The 19,813-nt window shown below is 51.6% G+C and overlaps 1 protein-coding gene across 1 annotated transcript in view; it reads right to left on the minus strand.

The window, feature by feature from the left end:
• The window catches only part of SLC25A37 (solute carrier family 25 member 37), a 46,702-nt gene extending 27,179 nt beyond the window's left edge, over positions 1-19,523 (minus strand). The window contains exon 1 of the mRNA XM_061163870.1: positions 19,184-19,523. Within this exon, the coding sequence (XP_061019853.1) occupies positions 19,184-19,393 (210 nt within the window). The 5' untranslated portion in view covers positions 19,394-19,523. The remainder of the gene's footprint in view (positions 1-19,183) is intronic.
• Positions 19,524-19,813: the final 290 nt, after the last annotated feature.

Below are 19,813 nucleotides of genomic sequence, written 5' to 3' on the forward strand. Positions count from 1 at the left end.
CGCACAGGCCTGTCCCGGCCCAAAGGCCATCATGCCAGGAAGCAGCATCCCGCCTGTTCAGGTGTGGCGGTAGCTGCCAAAAACCAGCCACCCATTTGTATCTGAGAGACTGGGTGACCACACGGGTGGTTCCTGCCCTGCCTTCCGGGCCAGGGAGCAGAGGTGGCCCCCTCAGGCCTGTGGGTGACAGCTCTCCCGGATCCACCCTGGACGGACTCAGAGAGCCGGGCACCTCACAAGCCCCATGCACGGTTCCCCAGTCAAGAGTGGTCCTGCCAGCTTCTGCAAGACCAGCTTCCTCACCCTTTCTCAGAGACCACAGCTTCTAAAGGAAGCCCCACGATTAGCCTATTATCCACAGGAAAAAAAAAAAAACCTTTTCAAAGCTACCCTGTCGCCAGCCTTCTCTGGCTCATTCCTCTACTACTAATTGAATCAGGTGATGCATCTGCACGGCTGCCTCCTATTAAAGTCTGAGAGAAACACGAAGGAAGAGGCAGCCTCACATGCTGTGATCTGTGCCCCAGCACTGTGCTTTACTGCCACAGACACTCAAGAACTGAGGGGCTTCCCTGCTGGCTCAGTGGTAAAGAATCTGTCTGCCAATGCAGGAGACACGGGTTCAATCCCTGGTCCCTGGAGGATGCCACACGCCGAGGGGCAACTAAGCCTGTGGGCCACGACTATTGAGCCTGTGCTCCGCAACAAGAGAAGCCACTGCAATAAGAGTAGCCCCCGCTCACCGCAACTAGAGAAAAGCCTACACATCAACAAAAGGCCCAGCACAACCAAAAATAAATAAACAATAGTAAAAAGTAATCAGTGGAGGAGGGCTCGGAGGTACACTGTATTTCATTCACAAAGCAGGCATTTTAAGGCCCAGATGCAATCTCCTCCCCAAACGGCCATCTCCTTGCTGAGCATCTATGTCCCATGGAGTGAGACACTTCATGTTTTCTGGGGCCTAACACGCAGGATAAGAGCCCAGGATATGAGCCCCGTGAGAGCCAAGCTCCAGAGTTGAGGGGATCACCAGAGGGCGAAGGACGGGCTGCGGGGAAATTTTCCAGACATTACTGAAGCCAGATTTCCCACAAACGCTGCTGTCCAATCAGCTCCGTAAGGCTGAATGATTTACGTGCAGGCAGGGGCCAGGTCACAGCTGGAGGGGATGTTCTCCTGTTTCTTCACACACCCTTCCTACCAGACAATAACAGAGAAAGAGGACAAAAGACCAGAACCACCAGGCTTGAAGTGCTAAGGGTCTCAGAGAAAAGACACCAAAGGTAACATCCTGAACACTCACCTTCCAGTCTCCAAAATCCACTTGCACGTACTACTTTCTGCACAGACAAATTATTTTCTAAGTTCGAGGGGAGGTATTTTTGTTTCCCTGGATGCCGAAGAGAATGGCAAGAACGTCTGATCCTGGATGAGATTTCATACCAATGAAAACCCTCATCCTGGGAACAGAGCTCAGGTGTATGATTTAAACCAAAGTCGAATGACAAGAAGGGTTTCCAGAAGGGAGGAGAGATGAATGGGTGCTGGGGATGAAAATGAGGGGCCAGACCACAGGAGTCTAGTGTTGGTAAAACAGGGTCATTCTACCAACAGATTCTCCCAACAACAAAGAGTGTGCTGCTAGAGGGGCGGGGGATGCTTGGGGTAGGCAGAGAGTCCCTGCCTTCAAGGAGGTTACAGTCCAGAGGGGAGGGAAAGAGCACACCAAAAATCATACAAATAAAAAGTTACAAACTAAGGGGGAGAAATGGTTGGATGACATCATCGACTCAATGGAAATGAGTTTGAGCAAACTCCAGGAGATAGGGAAGGACAGACAGGGAAGCCTAGAGTGCTGCAGTCCATGGGGTTGCAAAGAGTCAGACACAACTGAGCAACTGAAGAACAAACCATCCTGAAGTGAAGGGCAGGGTAAAGATGCTGGGACAAGAAAGGCGGGGACCGAGTTTAGACTCGAGGGTCCCGGAAGCGACTCTGAAGCGGTGACCGGAAGCCTGGGGGGAGTCACGCAGGAGAAGCGCGGGAGAAGAAGGGGGCCACCTCAGGATGCAGGTAGCGACAGGTGGGATGTGAACAGAGGCCCCAAGGAAGGCGATGTCACTGCAGCCAGCTGGGTACCAGGAGCAGAGCGCAGCCTGTGCTGAGCCCCGAAAAGAGGACAGTCAGCTGACCCTCTATGCAACGTTTCAGTCCCTTTGGTTCTGACCTGAACACAAGCCACATCTCTCACGGGGAGAGATGGTGTTCCCGTCACCGTGATGGGAGTGGCGCCAGCAAGCCTTCCAAGGTGAGGAGTGGCCCCTTCATCCTGTCATTCCCACCAGAGTTCCCCCAAAATGCCCCAGCTGTCTGGGCTCACCCATCCTTGCTGCTGGCAAAGCTGGATGACCGTGGCCGTGCCGGCTGACCCCTCGATGACTCAGCTTCCTGGTAGTGAGCTCATAAAACGGCCCAGGCAGGAAGGAGTCAGAGAGCTATAAACAGAGCCTTCCAGAAGCATCGGCTACATGGCTCCCCTAGATTCCAGAGTGGGACTGTGGCCATTCAACATTTCTAGAATTGTCTGAATGACCAGTTCGCAGTCTTCTAGTGTTGCAGTTAAAGGTTTCAAGAAAATTAAATAGACTACCATTTCTTGGCAGATACTCTAGGAAACAAGGTCCCCCAAAAGTATTTGGGCATCTAGTTCTTTTCCTGCTAGCTCCCTGGTAGAATTCCAGGGTGTGTGTGTCAGAGGGGGTGGGAGTCGTCTTCCTAGCTTCCTCCTTCAAGCCAAAGTGCTTGTAAGTCTATACTTGACACTCCAAATCAAAGGACAGTGCCCAAAGTTATACAGCTCATGGAAATAAAGAGTAGAACTTTTAGAACTAGAAGCCTCCTAAGAAACCATATAGGTTTAGTTCCATTTTGCCATTTTATAGTTGAACAAACTGAGACACAGAAAACTGAAATGCTTTCTAAGAGTCACTCAGCTGGTGGGCTTCTGGTTATCACAAGCTAATCATAACTCACCCTAAAAGGCAAATTAAACGTTCCGTGTGTGTCTCCAGAGAAAGGATCCATTTTGCTGTGTTTTTCCTCCTTTCATTCCCTGCCCTCCACACTCAAGCTCTGGGTTGGCAAAGGTTCTTCCTGCCCCTTCAACTCTGGCTGCTCAGACAGGATCAGAAATCTGTTTTCAATTTAAAAGCCACTTCTAGTAAAAGCCCAGCTCTGTAGTTAACTTTCGTTTTTTTAGGTTCTGAAAGGGAATTTCGGAAATTTTCTTATGATTAGATTATCAGAAAACTCAAAAGACCCTGGAAGAGACATTCAAGGGAAGGTTACAGTGAGAATTCTTACCCCAGGTCAGGGGAAGCGTCACCGGCTGGCCCAATCACAGACGCCAGTGGAGGGCACAGACTGACTCCGAGGATAACAGAACCACCTAGAACTGTCCCCACACAGAGCCCCCGGGGACAGACTGCGGCGCCCACTCGTTCGCCACCTCCTTCTGAGCCTCAGAAGACTTTCCTGGAGGCAAAGAAGGAACTAGGAGTCACTCCAACTTGTCAATGTATTCCTTATTATTATTCTGTTGTTTTCACAAAGAAAAATTGCTGAAGCTGACATTCTTTCTTTTATAATCAATGTATTTTTCATCTTGCTTTAGGTATTTTTTAAAATTGAATTATAGCTGATTTACAATGCTATGTTAATTTCAGGTGTATAGCAAAGTGATTCATATATACATATATATAATATTTTTTCAGATTCTTTTCCATTATAGGTTATTATAAGGTATTTGAATATAGTTTCCTGTGCAATGCAATAGGTCCCTGTTGTTTATCTGTTTTATATATAGTAGTGTGTATCTGTTAATCCCAAACTCCTAATTTATCCCTTCCCAATCCCCTTTCCCCTTCGGTAACTGTAAATTTGCTTTCTTTGTCATTGAGTCTGTTTCTGTTTTGTAAATAAGTTCATCTGTAACATTTTTTTTAGGTTCCACAAGTGACATCATATGATATTTGTCTTGCTCTGAGTGAAGCTGATATTCTTGCTGCTCTGAGAACTAATTATAAATCTTCAGTCATTTTCAAAATAAATTTACTTAACGCTTCACACTTCTTGGCATAAATACACTCATTAACCCAGTGATTGTCTATGAAGCCAAGATTCAAGGGAAAACAGTTTTTAAACACAAGTACACTAAAAGAGAGTTCTCTAGTCTCTCTTGCTCATTTTAGGTTACTAACCCTTTCTCTGACAACCCCTATTCCAATACGGCATCTTCTATGCCTTAATGTCCAGCAGATCCAACTTTTGCTTCTACCCCAACTGTTTCTCCTGGGGCACAGCTCGGCATTGTTAAGCGACACTGAAAAAGGGCCATGCATGTCCTCCTTCAAAACACCCAGCAGGTTTAGTAAGAAAGACCTCAGATGCCAGGGAATCCACAGACACAGGAAGAGAAGGCTGGCCGTGGGGTCGGTCAGTTCTTGCCCATGTCACAGGACTGGTCTTGCGGAGAAACAGGACTCAGTTTTTAGAAGCTGGGAGATCCAGGAGCTTTTCTCTCTTAACCTGGACCGATACGGGCACCAGAAGGAAAATCCTCAAGAGCCAGCAGCTTCCAGCCTTTATCAGAATCACTGGAGGTGGACGGACAAGCCCCAGGAACTGAAGTCTCTGCATTTAGAGAAGGATCCACCAGAGACAGAAGGACTCAAAGAAAAGAGAGAGCAGGAAAAAAAAAAAAAAGTCCAACTATTCAGCTTCCTTTATAAAGTGACAAGAAGGGGGTGACCCTGGTGGATCAGCAGTAAAGACTCCGCCTGCCAATGCAGGAGACGCAGGTTCGATCCCTGGTCCTAGAGGATTCCACATGCAGTGAAACAATTAAGCCACTGCACTCTAACTACTGAGCCTGTGCTCTAGAGCCCAGGAACCACGACTACTGGAGCCTGTGAGCCTAAAGCCTGTGCTCCACAACAAGAGAAGCCACTGCAGTGAGAAGCCCAAATACCGCAATTAGAGAGCAGCCCCCACTTGCCCATGCGGCAGTGAAGACTCAGCAAAGCCAAAAATAAACGAATAAAAAGTTTTTAAATGCCATTAAAAAGAAGTAACAAGGAATGAGACAGGAATTTGAGTATCCATCACAGGTCCCCATATGGGGCTCGAGACGAACCTCTGTCATCGCCACGCTTCTCTCGTCACCCTCTAAACTGTGATCTGGGTTACTCTGGCAAACCCTAAACCTCACCAAATCATGTGACTGTATTTAATTTTTAGCTACTTGCCTGGCTGCTGCTCCAGCGGGCATTTGCCACTCATGGCACCCATCAGTTAGGAGCCGATTATGAGCAGAAATGCCCGTGACATGACAGCTTTCCTCCCTTCCTCTGTGTTAACGACTCCTTTGGTCCTCAGCTCTGCAGGAAAAGTTCCCACCGGGGGAGGCTGGGCTTCCCTGGACGCTGCCAAGCAGTCACTTAGTGGTCAAACAGTGAATTAAAATTCAGAATGCAGGGGGAGGGAAAAAGAAGGTATTTCAGAATGGGGGGCAGGCCCTGGTGTGACCCCCACACCAAACACAAAAACTTCCTCAGCTGATTCTGTGGGCAGAAGGCTCAGAGCAGAACCCCAAAATCAGAGGGACAGGAGGGTACAGGTGTCCTGGGGATGGCCAGGCATCTCAGGGACAGGCTGTGACATTCCAGGGGACAGGGAATCATACAGTTCTGTCCTATCATCTACATCTCCTTCAGTCTAGATACACATGTTGATATATTATTTCTTCCAGGGGCCCTTTTCCTGACTACTCTCGACAAGGTTTGGTTTCTGTGAGAAGAAACTCATCACCCCTTCCAGGGATGATTCAATGATACCGTCCTCCTGGCAGACAGGGGACTTCTGTGGGGATGGACCTCACAGGCGAGAAGCCTCCAGGCTTCCAGAGCCTGGCACATGTGGTCACACCCACATGCTCCCACTTCTGAATTAATTTCATCATTAAAATGAAGACTAGGGGATGATGCTGCACTTTTACACATGCCTTTTAACTCTTTCTCGATAGAGAAATTCCATGAATCAGGCCTATGCAAGCCAACACTTAGCAAACAAGCCGTGGAAACAGTGACTAAGGGGAGAGAGCTGGCTCTACAGCCCATGACACGCCCTGGGCTCGTCCTTAGATGTTCGCACTCATGTACACACACACCAGCATCTCCTTTCCCGTAGAAACGTTTCGTCCTGCTTCTTCAGTGTGGCTTCTGAGATCTGATCATCAGGCAATCACTCATTCCTCTAATTCAGGCTGGAGACAGCCCTGGGACACCCATGGGATACAACCTCTATTCCAGGGGAGCAGAGCTCCCCACTGCAAGTCCGAGGCAGGGCCCTGCATGTTTCCATTCCTAGCAAGCTGGCTGGCGAGCTTCCTGCAGCTGCCAGCACCCACCCTCACATCCACCTTCCACACCATCTGCCAGGCCCGGGGCGAGGCAACGTGCCAGCAAAACCCCCTCCCTGTGGGCAGTGTGAGGAAAGGAGGAGCAGGGACCCCAGCACAAAGGCACCTGCGCCCTGCCTCATTCCCTTCTTACTTTCAACCATCAGTGGCCGTGAGTAAGCACAGCACGCAGGGCAGCGAGGGACGAAGGCAGGCGGGCGTCAGCAGACACAGCGTCACGCTTCAGGACGACCCGCCACCTTCTCAGTCCCCAGGCTCACCCGCCTGCCACTCAAGGGGACAGACTCACCTGCAAAATGAAACGGAGCCTCTAAGGTGAAAACCCCACGGAGATGAACGGGAGGGGCCCCCACTCCCTGGAGGAATCCTTAATCACTGGCCTTAATCACAGTAGTTGTATGCAAGCCTCTCATCGCTGGTCCGACATCATCAATTTTAAATGTATTTCTGAGCACGCCCCAGAGTGTAATTGGCTCTTCCTGATTACCCAGCGAAAGAGGTGGCGGCAGACAGCCACCCTGGTCTTTATTCAACAGATGGGAGACAAGAGAGTAAGGAGAGAGGCTAAGTGCCCATGGCCACGCAGCTGCAGTGAAGCTGCAGGGGCCGGAACCAGAGCCTGGACTTTCCATTCCAACCAGCTAAACCTACCCCTTTAACAGGATCCCCTTTTGATAACAAATACCACGGCCTGGCACCTGCAGAGAGCTTTATACTCTCTAAATGGTATAAAAGTCTGTTGACTGCAAAACAGGCTGTATTTTCTTACCACACATATTAAGTAGAACTGAAAGGGAGGTGCAGCGGGCCTTGTCCCTCTTCCCTATTTGAGATGAGAAAACTGCAGCCCTAGCAGACCAAGAACTATGATGTAGTACTCTTTCCATAGGTCATTTTTAGGCTGTCTTTTGGAAAGGAATCCTTAGGCTAATCCAAAATCAAGTTACTATACTGAGTCCAACTTTCACTCAGCGCTAAAATGAGAATGTGCCATAGCAGCTGCAGTTTGCTCCAGAGAAAGAAGCCAGAGAGAGCCAAAAATATCCCATGGCAATAACTATTTGTGATCATCCCCTTGCCTTACATATTGGAATAGGTGACCAAGGAACTCCTACCTATATGTTAGAGCTCTGAGTTCCATGCCCAACTATGACTTTTTGCCAGAGCTTCCTCAACTCCAGTTTCCCCCTCCCCAAAATGCAGCTGGGACCCCAAAATCTCCTCTCAGAACCCAGCTCCAGGACACTGCCATCATTAACATGAGTCTACATCTCAGCACTTCACATGCTCGCTCCTACCGATTCCTTTCCTCAACTTGCCTCTAACACGATCCCAGTTTGGTAATAAATACCATGGCCTGGCACCTGCAGAGAGCTTTATACTTTGTCAGTGTTATAAAGGTCTGTACCAGTACCTCCAGTGCTGGTACAGCAGAAAGAGGCGCAAGTTCCAGGCCATGTTAGTGTTCTGAAGCTTAGTTTTCTCACCTATGAAATGAGAAACTGTGGGTGCCTCTTCCTATCTTCAAAGGAGAGCTAAGAGGATCAACTGACAGAATATAGGTGAAAACAATCCAAAAATAATGCAATATACAGTTACAACAGCAACATACAAGCATAACCAAGCATTCAAGCAATAACACTTTCTGGGGTGGTCCAATGGTTAAGAATTCACCTTGCAATGCAAGGGACGTGGGTACGATCCCTGATCAGGGAATTAGGATTCCACGTGTGGAGCAACTAAGCCCGTGTGCCGCACAACTCCTGAGCCCACCTGCGACAGCTGGAGAGCCCAGCTCGGCAACGGAGATCCCGCCTGATGCAACGGAGATCCCGCGCGCTTCAGTTAAGATCCGATGCAAATGATTTAAAAAAATCAGTCTAAAAAAAGTAATAACGCTTTCAGAAATGATAACAGGAGCTAATATAAAGTGAGAGCTTACCACTTACCACTGACACTATTCTTAACATTCTAGTTGTAGCATAATTCATTCTCATAGCAACACACTATGAGGTGTGTAGTGCTTTATTCCCATTTCACAGATGAGAAAAATGAGGCACAGGGAGGTTTCAGCAATTTGCCAGGCGCCGGCCAGGCAGTCTGGACTCAGAGCCTGTGGCGTTAACCTGAAAAGCCCTTCTTCATTCAGCATATCACCTCTGATATGATCTGTCATTAGTGGGGCCCGTCAAGGTTTGGGCTTCCCTGGCGTCTCAGAGGATAAAGAGTCTGCCTGCAATGCAGGAGACACAGGTTTGATCCCTGCGTCACATTTGTGCTTCCTCTCACCCTGGAGAAGGAAATGGCTATTCACTCCAATATTTTTGCCAGGAGAATTCTATGGACAGAGGAGGCTAGTGGGCTAGAGTCCGTGGGGTCGCAAAGAGGTGGACATGTCTGAGACAAGCCACCTGCAAACGTGATCCCACCTGAGCTATTCAACAGCCCTGTTCAGTAGGTAAAGAGATGATGTCAGTCCAGGCGACTAATAATAGTCTATGAAACAAGGAGACACCAAGCCAGAGAAATAACTCATCCAGGTTTCCAAGCTGATGAGTGGCAGGATGGGGACTTAAATTCATGGGGCCTGACCCCTCCACCCCCAGCCTAGGGCCCTTTCCGGGGGTCCCAACGCCAGCACAAGTCTGACACACATGACCCCCTCCCCAACGCCTGCCCACAGCGGCATCTCCAGGGAACAAAGGCTGAGGCCACACTGAGAGATCCATCAGGGGCCTCTGCCACCAGACCTCAGGGGACAGTGCCTTTCTGAGTCGCTCACAGGATTTTGTGTGTGATGGACCCGGAGGCTGGTGGCCCCGGAGGATGTCCTCTCGGGGACACGAAGTGGCAGTCCCTTCACCTGACCCACGGTGGCCAGACATTTCCTAAACCTGTTATGCAACTCTTGCTTCAAGCAAGCTGCTGCTGGGATTTCGCTCTATTTCAACATGTTTTGTTTTCTCTTCAGAGAGAAAGCACGAATGTGAAACCAAAACACTTCTTAGTGACCAGACAGCGGCCCTTCCCGGCAGGATGGGATTACTGGGCAGGGGGTGGTGGCTCCCAAAGGTACCTTCTGGGAGCCAATTTCAGCTTCCAGGATGACTAACAACCGCAGGGGTGAGGAAGAGGATGTGTGTGTGTGAGTGTGTGTGGTGGGGGGTGGGGCACAGCACAACTGAAGTCCACTGTTTCTCAGCAGGGAAGGAGCCAGCTCAAGAGTGCCCGGCGGACAGCCCCCGTGACACTGCCCGTCGGCCCCAGGATTTCAAGATGGCAACACACCCCGGCCCTGCAGCCACATCAACTTGGGTCATTCTTCTCCCCAAAGCGAGCAGGTCTCCTGACCTAAGGGAAGGGTCTAATTACAGGGAGCAGGCTCTGGAATTAGGAGCCAGGGCTTATTTTGGTTGCCTGGGTGAGGAGGGCCCTCAGTCAGCGCGCAACGAATGAAGTGGTGGCCAGATGAATAAACAGCCTCATCGGGGGCTTGTGGGTTCCACCGCAAAAACGGACAAAGCGGCTGAGAGACTCTCTGTGCGGCCAAGGACAGTAGGGATCCCAAACAACGCTAAGCAAAACAAAATAAAAACTATTTTGCACTTGTTTAATAGCAGGTTTTAAAGCACTTGCCCCACCCCCACCCCACATCTCTTTAAAACAACTGATTGATTCAACCAAGAGTCACAGAAAACCTTTACCTATCTCTGGGGCTCAGCATGCCATTCAAGGTAGTCCAGGTTCATTCTGAAGGCCCCGGGGAGGGCTGTGAGGAGTCAGGTGGAGAGACAGACACTCCCGGAAGTGAACTGAGACGATGGGGCTGCCGCTCGACCCCCTCAGGCCCCTCACAGGCTCCGCTGCACCAGCGAGAACAGGCTGGATTTTCAGTTCCAATCGACTAACTTCGCCCCTGTAGCATGATCCTCATTCGATAATAAATACCACGGCCTGGCGCCTGCAGAGGGCTTTAAGCTTTATAAACTGTGACCACTGCCAACCTGCTTACATTTTCTTCCAAGACTCGATTAAGTAGATCTGAAAGGTAGGTAGGATGAGTATTACTCTTCCCTTTTTAAGGAGAGAAAACTGGGGATGAGCAGGATAAGAAGGATTTGTGGGCACTCATTCAACAAATACTTAATTGAGCACCTACTGTGTGCCCGGAACTGTTTCTGACAAAGGGAACACCCAAGAGAACAAAGGAGTCCAAAATTCCTGCCCTTTGGGAGCTGACATTCGATTGAGGGACGACAGACTGTGAACAATGGAGATCATATTACAAATGAAAAAAATACTAAACTATGTAAATAATATACATAAGTTAATGGTATTGTGGGTTACAGGGTAACACATGCTATGGAGAAAAGCAGGGCTGGGCAGTAGGGAAGTGTGAGCAAAAGGAGGGGAGAGAAAGCGCGGGTTTATTCAACTGTGACTCTGTGATCAGGGAAGCCTGCAATGTAGAGACAGCAGCAGAGTCCCCTGAACCAAGACAGGAGTGGCAGGAGGGAGAAGAAAACAGATTTAAGGAGCACCACAGGGGCAGGAGTGGACAGGTCTTAGAAGCACATGGAGAGAGGGCATGGAGGGCAGAGATGGGGGAAATGTTGAAGACCATCCTCAAACTTCTGAGGAAGGGGGCCCAGGCCAAAGGGCAGACCAGAGGAGAGAGCAGGATGTCCATGATGGACACTGAGGCAGCCAACTGCACATGTCTCCAAGGCAACAGGATACCCAGATAATCCCCAGCTCCCAGACAGACCCGACCAGAGACACAGATATGCAACCCATGAGTTGTCAGCACCCAGGTAGAAACGGAGATGTGTCCCGAGAGACAAAAAGAGGGTGGAGGACAGAATTCTGAGGAAGACCAGGAGGCTGTCTGTCATCAACAGGGACCGGGAAAACGGTGGCTGAATTTATTAGCCAGGAAATCGCTGGCAGCCTAGTGGGGTTTCAGCAGAGCGGTGGGTGCAAAGGAAATCAACCTGAATATTCACCAGAAAGGACTGATGCTGAAGCTGAAGCTCCAATATTTTGGCCACCTAACACGAAAAGCCGACTCACTGGAAAAGACCGTGATGCTGAGAAACAAAGGCAAAAGGAGAAGGGGGCAGCAGAGGATGAGATGGTTGGAGAGCATCACCAACTCAGTGGACATGAACCTAAACAAACTGCAGGAGCCTGGGACTAAACAGATGCAAAATGCCAGAGGTCTGGGGGGAAGGGGGAGGTGACAAGGGGAGGAGGTAGAGACTGAGTGTCAACCATCCTTTCCCAACATTTGTTATTTTGAGGAGAGAAAACTCTCGGGGCACATGGGGTCAAGGTGAGCTGCCTGGGGTTTGTTTGTTATTTAAGATGAGACAAGTATGGATTCAGAAATGCTCTTAAGAAGGAACCAATGGCTGGAGGTGGGGGTGGGGTAGAGGCCAAGATACTGGAACTGGGTTACTCAAGAGACAGATGACCAAAATAACTATGACCGTGACCTTTATTGAGAACTTAGGCACCAGACACTGCAGCAAAAGCTTTACATACGTCATGCCCACTTGATTCTTTCAATAAAGAAGAATCTGGGTCTTGGGATTCACATTCCCAATCTGTAGACAAGGAAACTGAGCTTAGAGAGGTCAAGTAAGATGGCCCAGGTGGAGAGCCAGGATTCAAACCCAGGTGTACATCGGTGGTTGCTAAACCCACGGACTCTCCTTAGAAGAAGGAAGGACCCTCTTACTTTACAATAAGAGAAGGGGCAAGGGTTGGCAGGCTAGTAGGAAGGACAGTTAGAGGAAGAAGAATTTGATGGAGTCCTGGTTCCTCTAGGAATAGAGAGCAAGATGCCACACTGAGGCTGAAAAAAGTAGAAGGGTGGGAGTCTGAGAAGCAAGGTGGTCTGAGGCAGCTGCTGAGCAGGATGGAAGCCGACTGACCGGAGCACGGGGAAGGCCAGGCTGGGGCCCCAAACGCCTGGCACACAGGGCAGCAGTGGACGCAATGTGAGGGTTTCTCCTGAAGGGCTGGGCTTCCCTGTGGGCAGTGGGTTGCTGGGGATCAGATGTGGGCAGGCAGGTGTTGGAAGATCCAAAGGCAAAGAAACTATGGGCTGGGGAGTGGCTGCAGTGATGGGCTGTGGAGGCCAGGCTGGATGAGGAAGCCAGGGATGCGATGAGATGTGACAGAGAAGAGGTGAGAAGAGTGTGACCGTGAGACAGCTGTGGCCAGACTCTGAGCCGTCTGAATGCACGATTTCAGAGGTAGACAGGTTCAGGGCCAGGACAAGGCCCTTAGAAGTAACAGCCATGGACCTGAGTGGCGTAAAGAATAGGGGGATTTGGGACTTCCCTGGTGGTCTGTGCTTCCGATGCGGGAGGCATGGGTTTGATCTCTGGTTGGGGAAGTTCCACACCCTGTGCAGTGGGGAAAAAATAAAATAGAATGGAGGGATTTGGACGTTAGTCAGGTGGTGACCAAAACAGAACACTCTCAGGATGATAATAGAATTCAGGATGGATGAACAGTCTGTGAGCCAGATGTCAACATCCAGAGGATGAGGGAAAGTGGCTGGATCATGGTATTGTTGATGATGATGGTACTGAAGCTGAAAGGTCCCACCCAGAGGACAGTCCTACACAGGAGGCAATGATAAGCGCTCTAAGGACTTAACCCTCACAGACACCCAGGACATCAGTACCATCTTTTCCTTCTCTTATAAATGGAGAAACCAGGCAGAGAGGTGAAGATATTTGCCCCAGGTCACACCCAAGTGGGAAGCAGGACCACAGTGTGGCTCAAGACTCCCTCCCCCTGCCCACCCCGCCATCCCAGGGGAGTAGAAGGTGAGGGGTAACGCAGGGAGAAGAGGGACAGACGCTGGTGGAAGTGGATGGCAGGAGCCTCAAAGGGAAAGGAGAGCTTGATAGGGTTAGCAAGCAACAGTGGGAGGGTAGCAGCCCCAAGGTGCCTGGTTTAAACTAATGGGAATCATCTCTACCTGAGAGGCACCTGGGAGAGGCCTCAGGAGAAGAGCTGGGTTTCTATCGGCTTAGGGAGGAGGAAGGAATGTTCAGTGAAGATGTGAAGGAGTCAGTGACAAGGCACATCCACAGGGTCCAGGGGGAAAGTAAAGAAGGAAGCCAGGGAAAGCTGGTTCAGGAAAGAGAAAGCAGGAAGAAAATTAGCTTCTGCATTTCATAGATAAGGAAACTACCAGAACTCCGAAAAGCTAAGTGTCCCACCCAACCGGTAAGTCAAAAGCCTAGGATCTGAACTGCCCCAAGCCAGTTCTCTGCCGGTGAGAATTCAGGCTCAGAAGGAGTCTGAGGGCAGGTCTGCAGTTAAAGTGATTGGAGGAAGCTTCCTATGAAAAATGGCAGCAGTGAACATTCCAAGGTGTTGGCCGGGAGAGGAGGGCAGGCTTTGGGAGAAGCAGAACTCACAAGATTTAAAAACAAAAAGAAAACTCTCTGGGCAGGAAAGCTTGGGGACTAAGGGAGATAGGGAAAACGCCAGAAAGTTCGGGGGTTCAAGACAGACTGCCAAAGGCTTCCTTGAACACAAGCAAGCCAGTTCATCCAGGGCATCAGGGAACGCCAGAAGAGTCCAGATCCCAAGCCTGTAAACAAAGGAAAGCAGGACTCGAGTCCGGAGACTGGTCACCACCCCAGAGATCGAGGGGACAAAGGCCCTAATCAATGAAACGGCCACAGGTGGCTAAAACGTGCCCAGGGGCAACCAGGAAAGGCACAGGAAGCCCACTCCACAGAGCCACGCCCCCTGACTCATGTGACAAGCCCCTACCTCAAGGGCACGCCCCCTACCCCTTGTGCGCCCTAAGGCGTGATTTGAACAATGTAACTGAACCCCTCCTCCAAGTTAGCCCCAGTGCCTCGCCCTATTGAAGATCTGAGGCCGCCTTGGCTGCCCGCTGTAATCTCAGGGACTCCCCTCCAAGCCCTCTGCCCTGGCCTCGCCCTCCCCCATTTCCGGACAGAGGGGGCCAGCGGCAGGCAGGAAGGTGGCCACGTGGGGGCCAAGCGCTGTCTCTGGGACCGGATCCCTGCCCCCACTCCTCCAGCAGACCCCAGCCCTGGGCATCAGCACGCGGCCTGCGCGTTCATGAAAGGAACAACAGTACAGAAGTTCAAGAAGAATTCCTCGCTGGAATCCACGCCACTCCCAGATCCACCTCATAGAAAAGTGCTCCTTCCCACTGAAGGAGGATGGAGAAGAAGGGAAGGGCAGGATCGGAAGGAGACTGAAAAATCACTGTACTTCTGTCGCAAGAAACGAGAGCAACTTGGGATTTCACACTCTTTCGAAGCCGAGTGGCATCTCCTGGGCTGTGCATGGTTTTGAAAGCACTGGAGTGAGTGGGAGGGACGCTGGCAGCTGCCTTCTTCACCCCGTCCCGTACTGAGGACCCTAGCAGCCCACTTGGCACTGCGGAGACCAAGATGAGCAAAGTCAGAGGTGGAGGAACGCTGAGCTGCCTGGCACCTGCCCGCCTCGCTGCTGCTGCTCCTCGGAGCTCAGCACTGCCAGCGACGGAAACCCCCGAGGCCAAGCGAGGCTTCCAACTGGCTCGGCACCCACCGGCTCCTAGAGAGAAGGCTTAGACTCAACCCGCTCGGCCGGCTGTCAGCGCCCTGCCATCCGGCTGCACCCTAGCGGGGCAGGAGGGCTTCCCCCAGCAGAGCTTAAAGGGACTGCGTTTCCCTGAGAAGCAAAGCAAGAGAAGGGTCAGCGGAAGTCCTCTCGCTTCAAATCTTTCCTGTTTCCTTCTGCCCCTGCTTTCGCCACCGCGGGACGCGCGGCATGGTCGGAGAGCGGTGTGCCTAATCTGGTTGGAATTTCCTCCTCCACCCACCTGGCATTCTCCCCACAGTCCTGAGCGCTCCGGACCAGGGGTTCTCACGTCCACCCCAAGTGCTGGTCTAGGCGACCACGCCGCTGGCCCCTCTGGAGCACCAGGGAGAGCGAGGGGTATGGCAGAGGGGCTGCAAAACCCCAGCTGGCATGGAACACGTCGTGGCGACCTCTGGGTGACAGCCCTCCAGGGTCCCCTCGCGCCCTCCCGTGGGACCACTGCGAGGTCCTGGCAGCCGGTCCCTTTACAGATGAGTAAGCAGTCATATGCCACCACGGAGGGGCCAAGGGAAGGAGGGGAAAAGTTGCCAAAAGTCTTCTAAATCCCCACTTAAGAATCACAGGCTGTTGACTGCTGGAACTCGAGAGACGTTAGTGATGATGAGGTTTAGTGTTTTCTCAGACTTTTTGGCCTAGCCAGAGGTACATTTTGCACAGCCACTCAGGGAACACACATACACACAACCCAGACTGTCACAGATCAACAGTATTTCTTACTGCATGCCACACATGCTTGTGTTAATATTTTGTACTCTCACCAACTGGCTTTTTAAGAATGTTGCTCCCACTAATGGTCACCACCCATTTTGAAAAATGCAAGTCATTAAGGTGACATTGGGTAGAAGGGATTTCACAGAAAAGTATATGCAGTATTACAATGTGAAGCATTAGCCAAGCTGAGTTTCCACACAACAGAGCAGCTTGCTGGGCTCAGAACTGAAAGTGACCAGTCCTGAGCACCATGGTCCACACACCACACAGGAGAGAAAAACTGAAAAACACAGGCCCATCCCACACTCTCACTGAACTTTACAAGATCAAGGTTAAAAATGTGTGCCTTATAGAATACAAACAAAACAAAACCTTTTTTTTTTCCTTTCAAGATATAATTATTGATCGGGCTTCAAGTGTAATTAATTATTTCAAATTGCAAGTAACATAAAAAGAGGACAATGAGTGTTCTGTGTTCATAGAAAGGGGGACAGGTGAAAAATAGGAAATATTGAACATAGGCCCCATTTTACTAGTGACAGAACAGTGCCTAAAGAAGGAAGCAAGTTAGGGGCTGAGCTTGAACCCCAGCCCAGGGCTCCTGACTCAGTTACTCACAGTCTCCACCATCCCTGTTATTTATGAAGAACATAGTGAAGGGCTCCCCAAGGGAAGCGTTTCCCTGTCTGAAGCAAGGATGGTCCCTGACATCTCATGTTGGACACAGACACTTGTGTTGGTCTTAGCACACCTCTATTGCAGCCTTCCTGGGGTCACACAGCAGGGCTCATGCCACTTAACTCTCTCTGTGCCTTTTAGCTCCACTGCAAAATGAAAAGAGTAATCCAAGGAAACTGTAGCAAAAGAAAAAAAAAAAAAAAACCAACAAGAGGTGCTTTAAAGCCAAACCGGGATGCTCAAAGCCAGACCCCTAGGGTCTTTATTCAGAGCCAGGATTATAATCCCAGAATCTAGAAACTGTTCCTGCTTAGCTAACCCAAACCTATATTTTATTTATTATTTTTAAGTTTTTATTTTATTTTTTGGCTGCACCACACAGCATGTGGGATCTTAGTTCACCGACCAGGGATCGAACTCGTGCCCCCTATGTTGGAAGCGCAGTTAACCACTGGACCACCAGAGAAGGTCCCCAGAGCCTTCATTTTACAGTCAAGTTTCACAAAATGACTTGCCCAGGACAGCTAAACCAACTCCTTTGACCACACATGACATTAACCTGTCCACAAGTGAAAACTGCTACAGAAATCAATGCTAAGTACATAGTGACAAGTGGATCAAAACATACCAACACCTAGAGGGCAGAAGGAGGGGCAGAGAAGAAACTAAACATAGATCACACAATTCAAACACATGCAATTAACCCCTCTTAAGGGGCTTCCCCAGTGGCTCAGCAGTAAAGAATCCACCTGCCATGCAGGAGATGCAAGAGACCTAGATCCCTGGGTCAGGAAGATGCCCTGGAGAAGGGAATAGAAGTCCACTCCAGTACTCTTGCCTGGAGAACCCATAGACAAAGGAGCCCGATGGGTTACATAGTCCATAGGGTCGCAAAACAGTCGGACACAACTGAGCAACTTAGCACACACAGGAGAGGGTCACAGGGAGCTCAAAAGGCATAACTAACCCTAAAGACAAGCTCCAGTGATGCCTTGAACCAAACTCACAGCGGAGGTCAAGAGCCTCAGAAGTGGTCTAGTTCTTTGATGGCTCATGCCTGCTCAAATGACATCTCCTGGCTCCTAACCTTCCCACACTCTGTCCAAGGCACATGAGATGACAACTTCAAATATGGGGACTTTTTATTACATGTGAAGGATTATTTCCTATACAAATGCCACCTGGTGTCCGTCCAGGGTCTTTCTTGGAGGAACTTTGAAAACCTAAGAGAAAAGATCTCCCTGTGGCCTCCATAACCCTGGCAGGCAAATGCCGTTCCTTTAATCTCCCTCTGGCATGCCGTAGAGCAGAGGGGTGATGACTCAGACCCAGCAGTACAACATAAGACGTGGGGCTCACCTTAATGTGAATGCCCGTGGCCTTCACTCTGGACCCGTGTCTGTCCAGCCACTGACCGCCAGCTCTAAGAACTGCTCAAAGCAGGGAACACCCTCTGCATTAGACATTCTGGCCTTCCCACCGCTCATGTGGGGCCAGCATCAAAAACAAAATACAGATGCTAGTTGGGGAAGTCTGTTGAGTCTGCCTTGGAGATAACTGCCACCTCGAGAAGCCCCCAAATCTCCGAAGCACACCGGGGCTGGAGTCGCGGATACCAGTGGCACATGAGCACCGGCAGGCTAATCCAGTTCACCGCTCTGTGCCTCGGTTTCTTCATGTTAATTCCCACGGCTGCTGTAGGAGTAAGATGAGTTCTGCCTACACAAGTACAATGTATCAATAATAGTATTGCTTCCCCATAGCACTCTATCCCCCGGTCATTCTGTATCCTGAACAAGCTGACTTAGTGCAGCTCAGGCAAAAATCCGCCTGGTTAAAGCCACCTCCTGACAGCAATGCATTTAAAACTACCCGGGAAGCGCGGGGCAAACTGAACGGCTATTACACAACGCCTAAGACTGCACAGCACGCGCTCTCCCTGCCTGCCCTGCAACAAAATGAGAAGGCAAATGTCACTGTGCGCCTCACTGCCTCTCAGCTGCTCGGCTGCCAAAGGGCGGGCGGCCGGGCCAGCCGGGTCGGGGCCACGTTTCTCGGCGCGAGTGTGGTTGGCGCTCCCAGCGGCGAGCCCCTCGGGGACGGCGCACGTGTGTGGAAGCCCCGATCACCCGGCAGCGGCCAGCTGACGCCACTCGCCGCGGCTCGCACACCCAGCGTGCCAGTGGGAGCTGCGACGAGCCGGGACCGCAAACCCTCCGATCGCGTGGCCAGACATGGTAAGACTGCTCAAAGCCATACCGGCCGGCTCCGTCTGGAGCCCCGCCGCCACCGCCGAGGCCAGCGGTGCTCTCCCCTTCTCCTCGCCGGCGGCAGCGCCGCCAGCAGCCCGGGCCTAGAACTCGGCGGGAGCGGCGAAGCGGGGCGCCGGCTGGGGCACCCTCGTGGGCGCGGAGGGGGGGGGGGGGTTGCCCCCGGGGGCCCAAGCGCACAGCGGAAGGAGCTGCGCGGCGCACTCCCAGGCGCCCCGGCTGCGCGCGCCAGCTCCCGGTGGGACGCAGGAGACCCGGGGGCGCCGCGGCGCTAAGGAGAGCGCGGTTGCGGAGGGCTGCTTCCAGGCTGCGTCCAGGAGGCTCCCGCGCGGGATGCATAAGCACACGCGTGCGCTCGCTCCGTCTCTAAAGTCTGCTGGCGCCTCACCTTCACTGAGTCTACCGGGTACATGACCGAGTGCTCCAGGATCCCGGCCATCGCTCCGGCTGTCATGTGGGTGGATAAGGAGGCGCTGGTCGGCAGGTTCTCATAGTCCTCCGACCCGGCGTCCTTGCAGCCGCCGCCGCCATCTCGGCTGTCCCCATCCATCCTGCGCGCCCCAGCCTGGCTCCCTACGCCGCCGCGGCGTAGCTCCATTCGCCGGCTCCGCGCGGCGCGGGAGGCTGCAGGAGGCGGGCGGGGCGGGGGAGGGGGCGAAAAACTTCACTTCTTTAAAGTGGGAACCACCTCCCCGGTGCTGCGGGGCCTGACGCCATGGCGGGCTGGGGTGGAGCAGAGGGGCCCGAGACACCAATCACCGAAAAAGAAGGGACGGGCTGCGGCCGCGCCATTGGTGTGCAGGACAGCGGGGACCCGCCTCCCTGTGTGACGTCACTGTCCACTGCATATTTCCAAGCTACCGGACGGGGGCGAGAGGAGGACGTGGGGTGTCCCGGGAAGTCGTCTTACCTCCTGGTGGGGTGGTGCTGCCTGGCTTGGGGCAGGCCAGGGGGGTAGCTGCCGGGAAGGGTCACCCGGATCGCAGAAGGGGAAATGCTTGAGGCTGGAGGGGGATCC

The sequence above is a fragment of the Dama dama genome, chromosome 16 (assembly GCF_033118175.1).
Source record: "Dama dama isolate Ldn47 chromosome 16, ASM3311817v1, whole genome shotgun sequence".
NCBI classification, from domain to species: domain Eukaryota; kingdom Metazoa; phylum Chordata; class Mammalia; order Artiodactyla; family Cervidae; genus Dama; species Dama dama.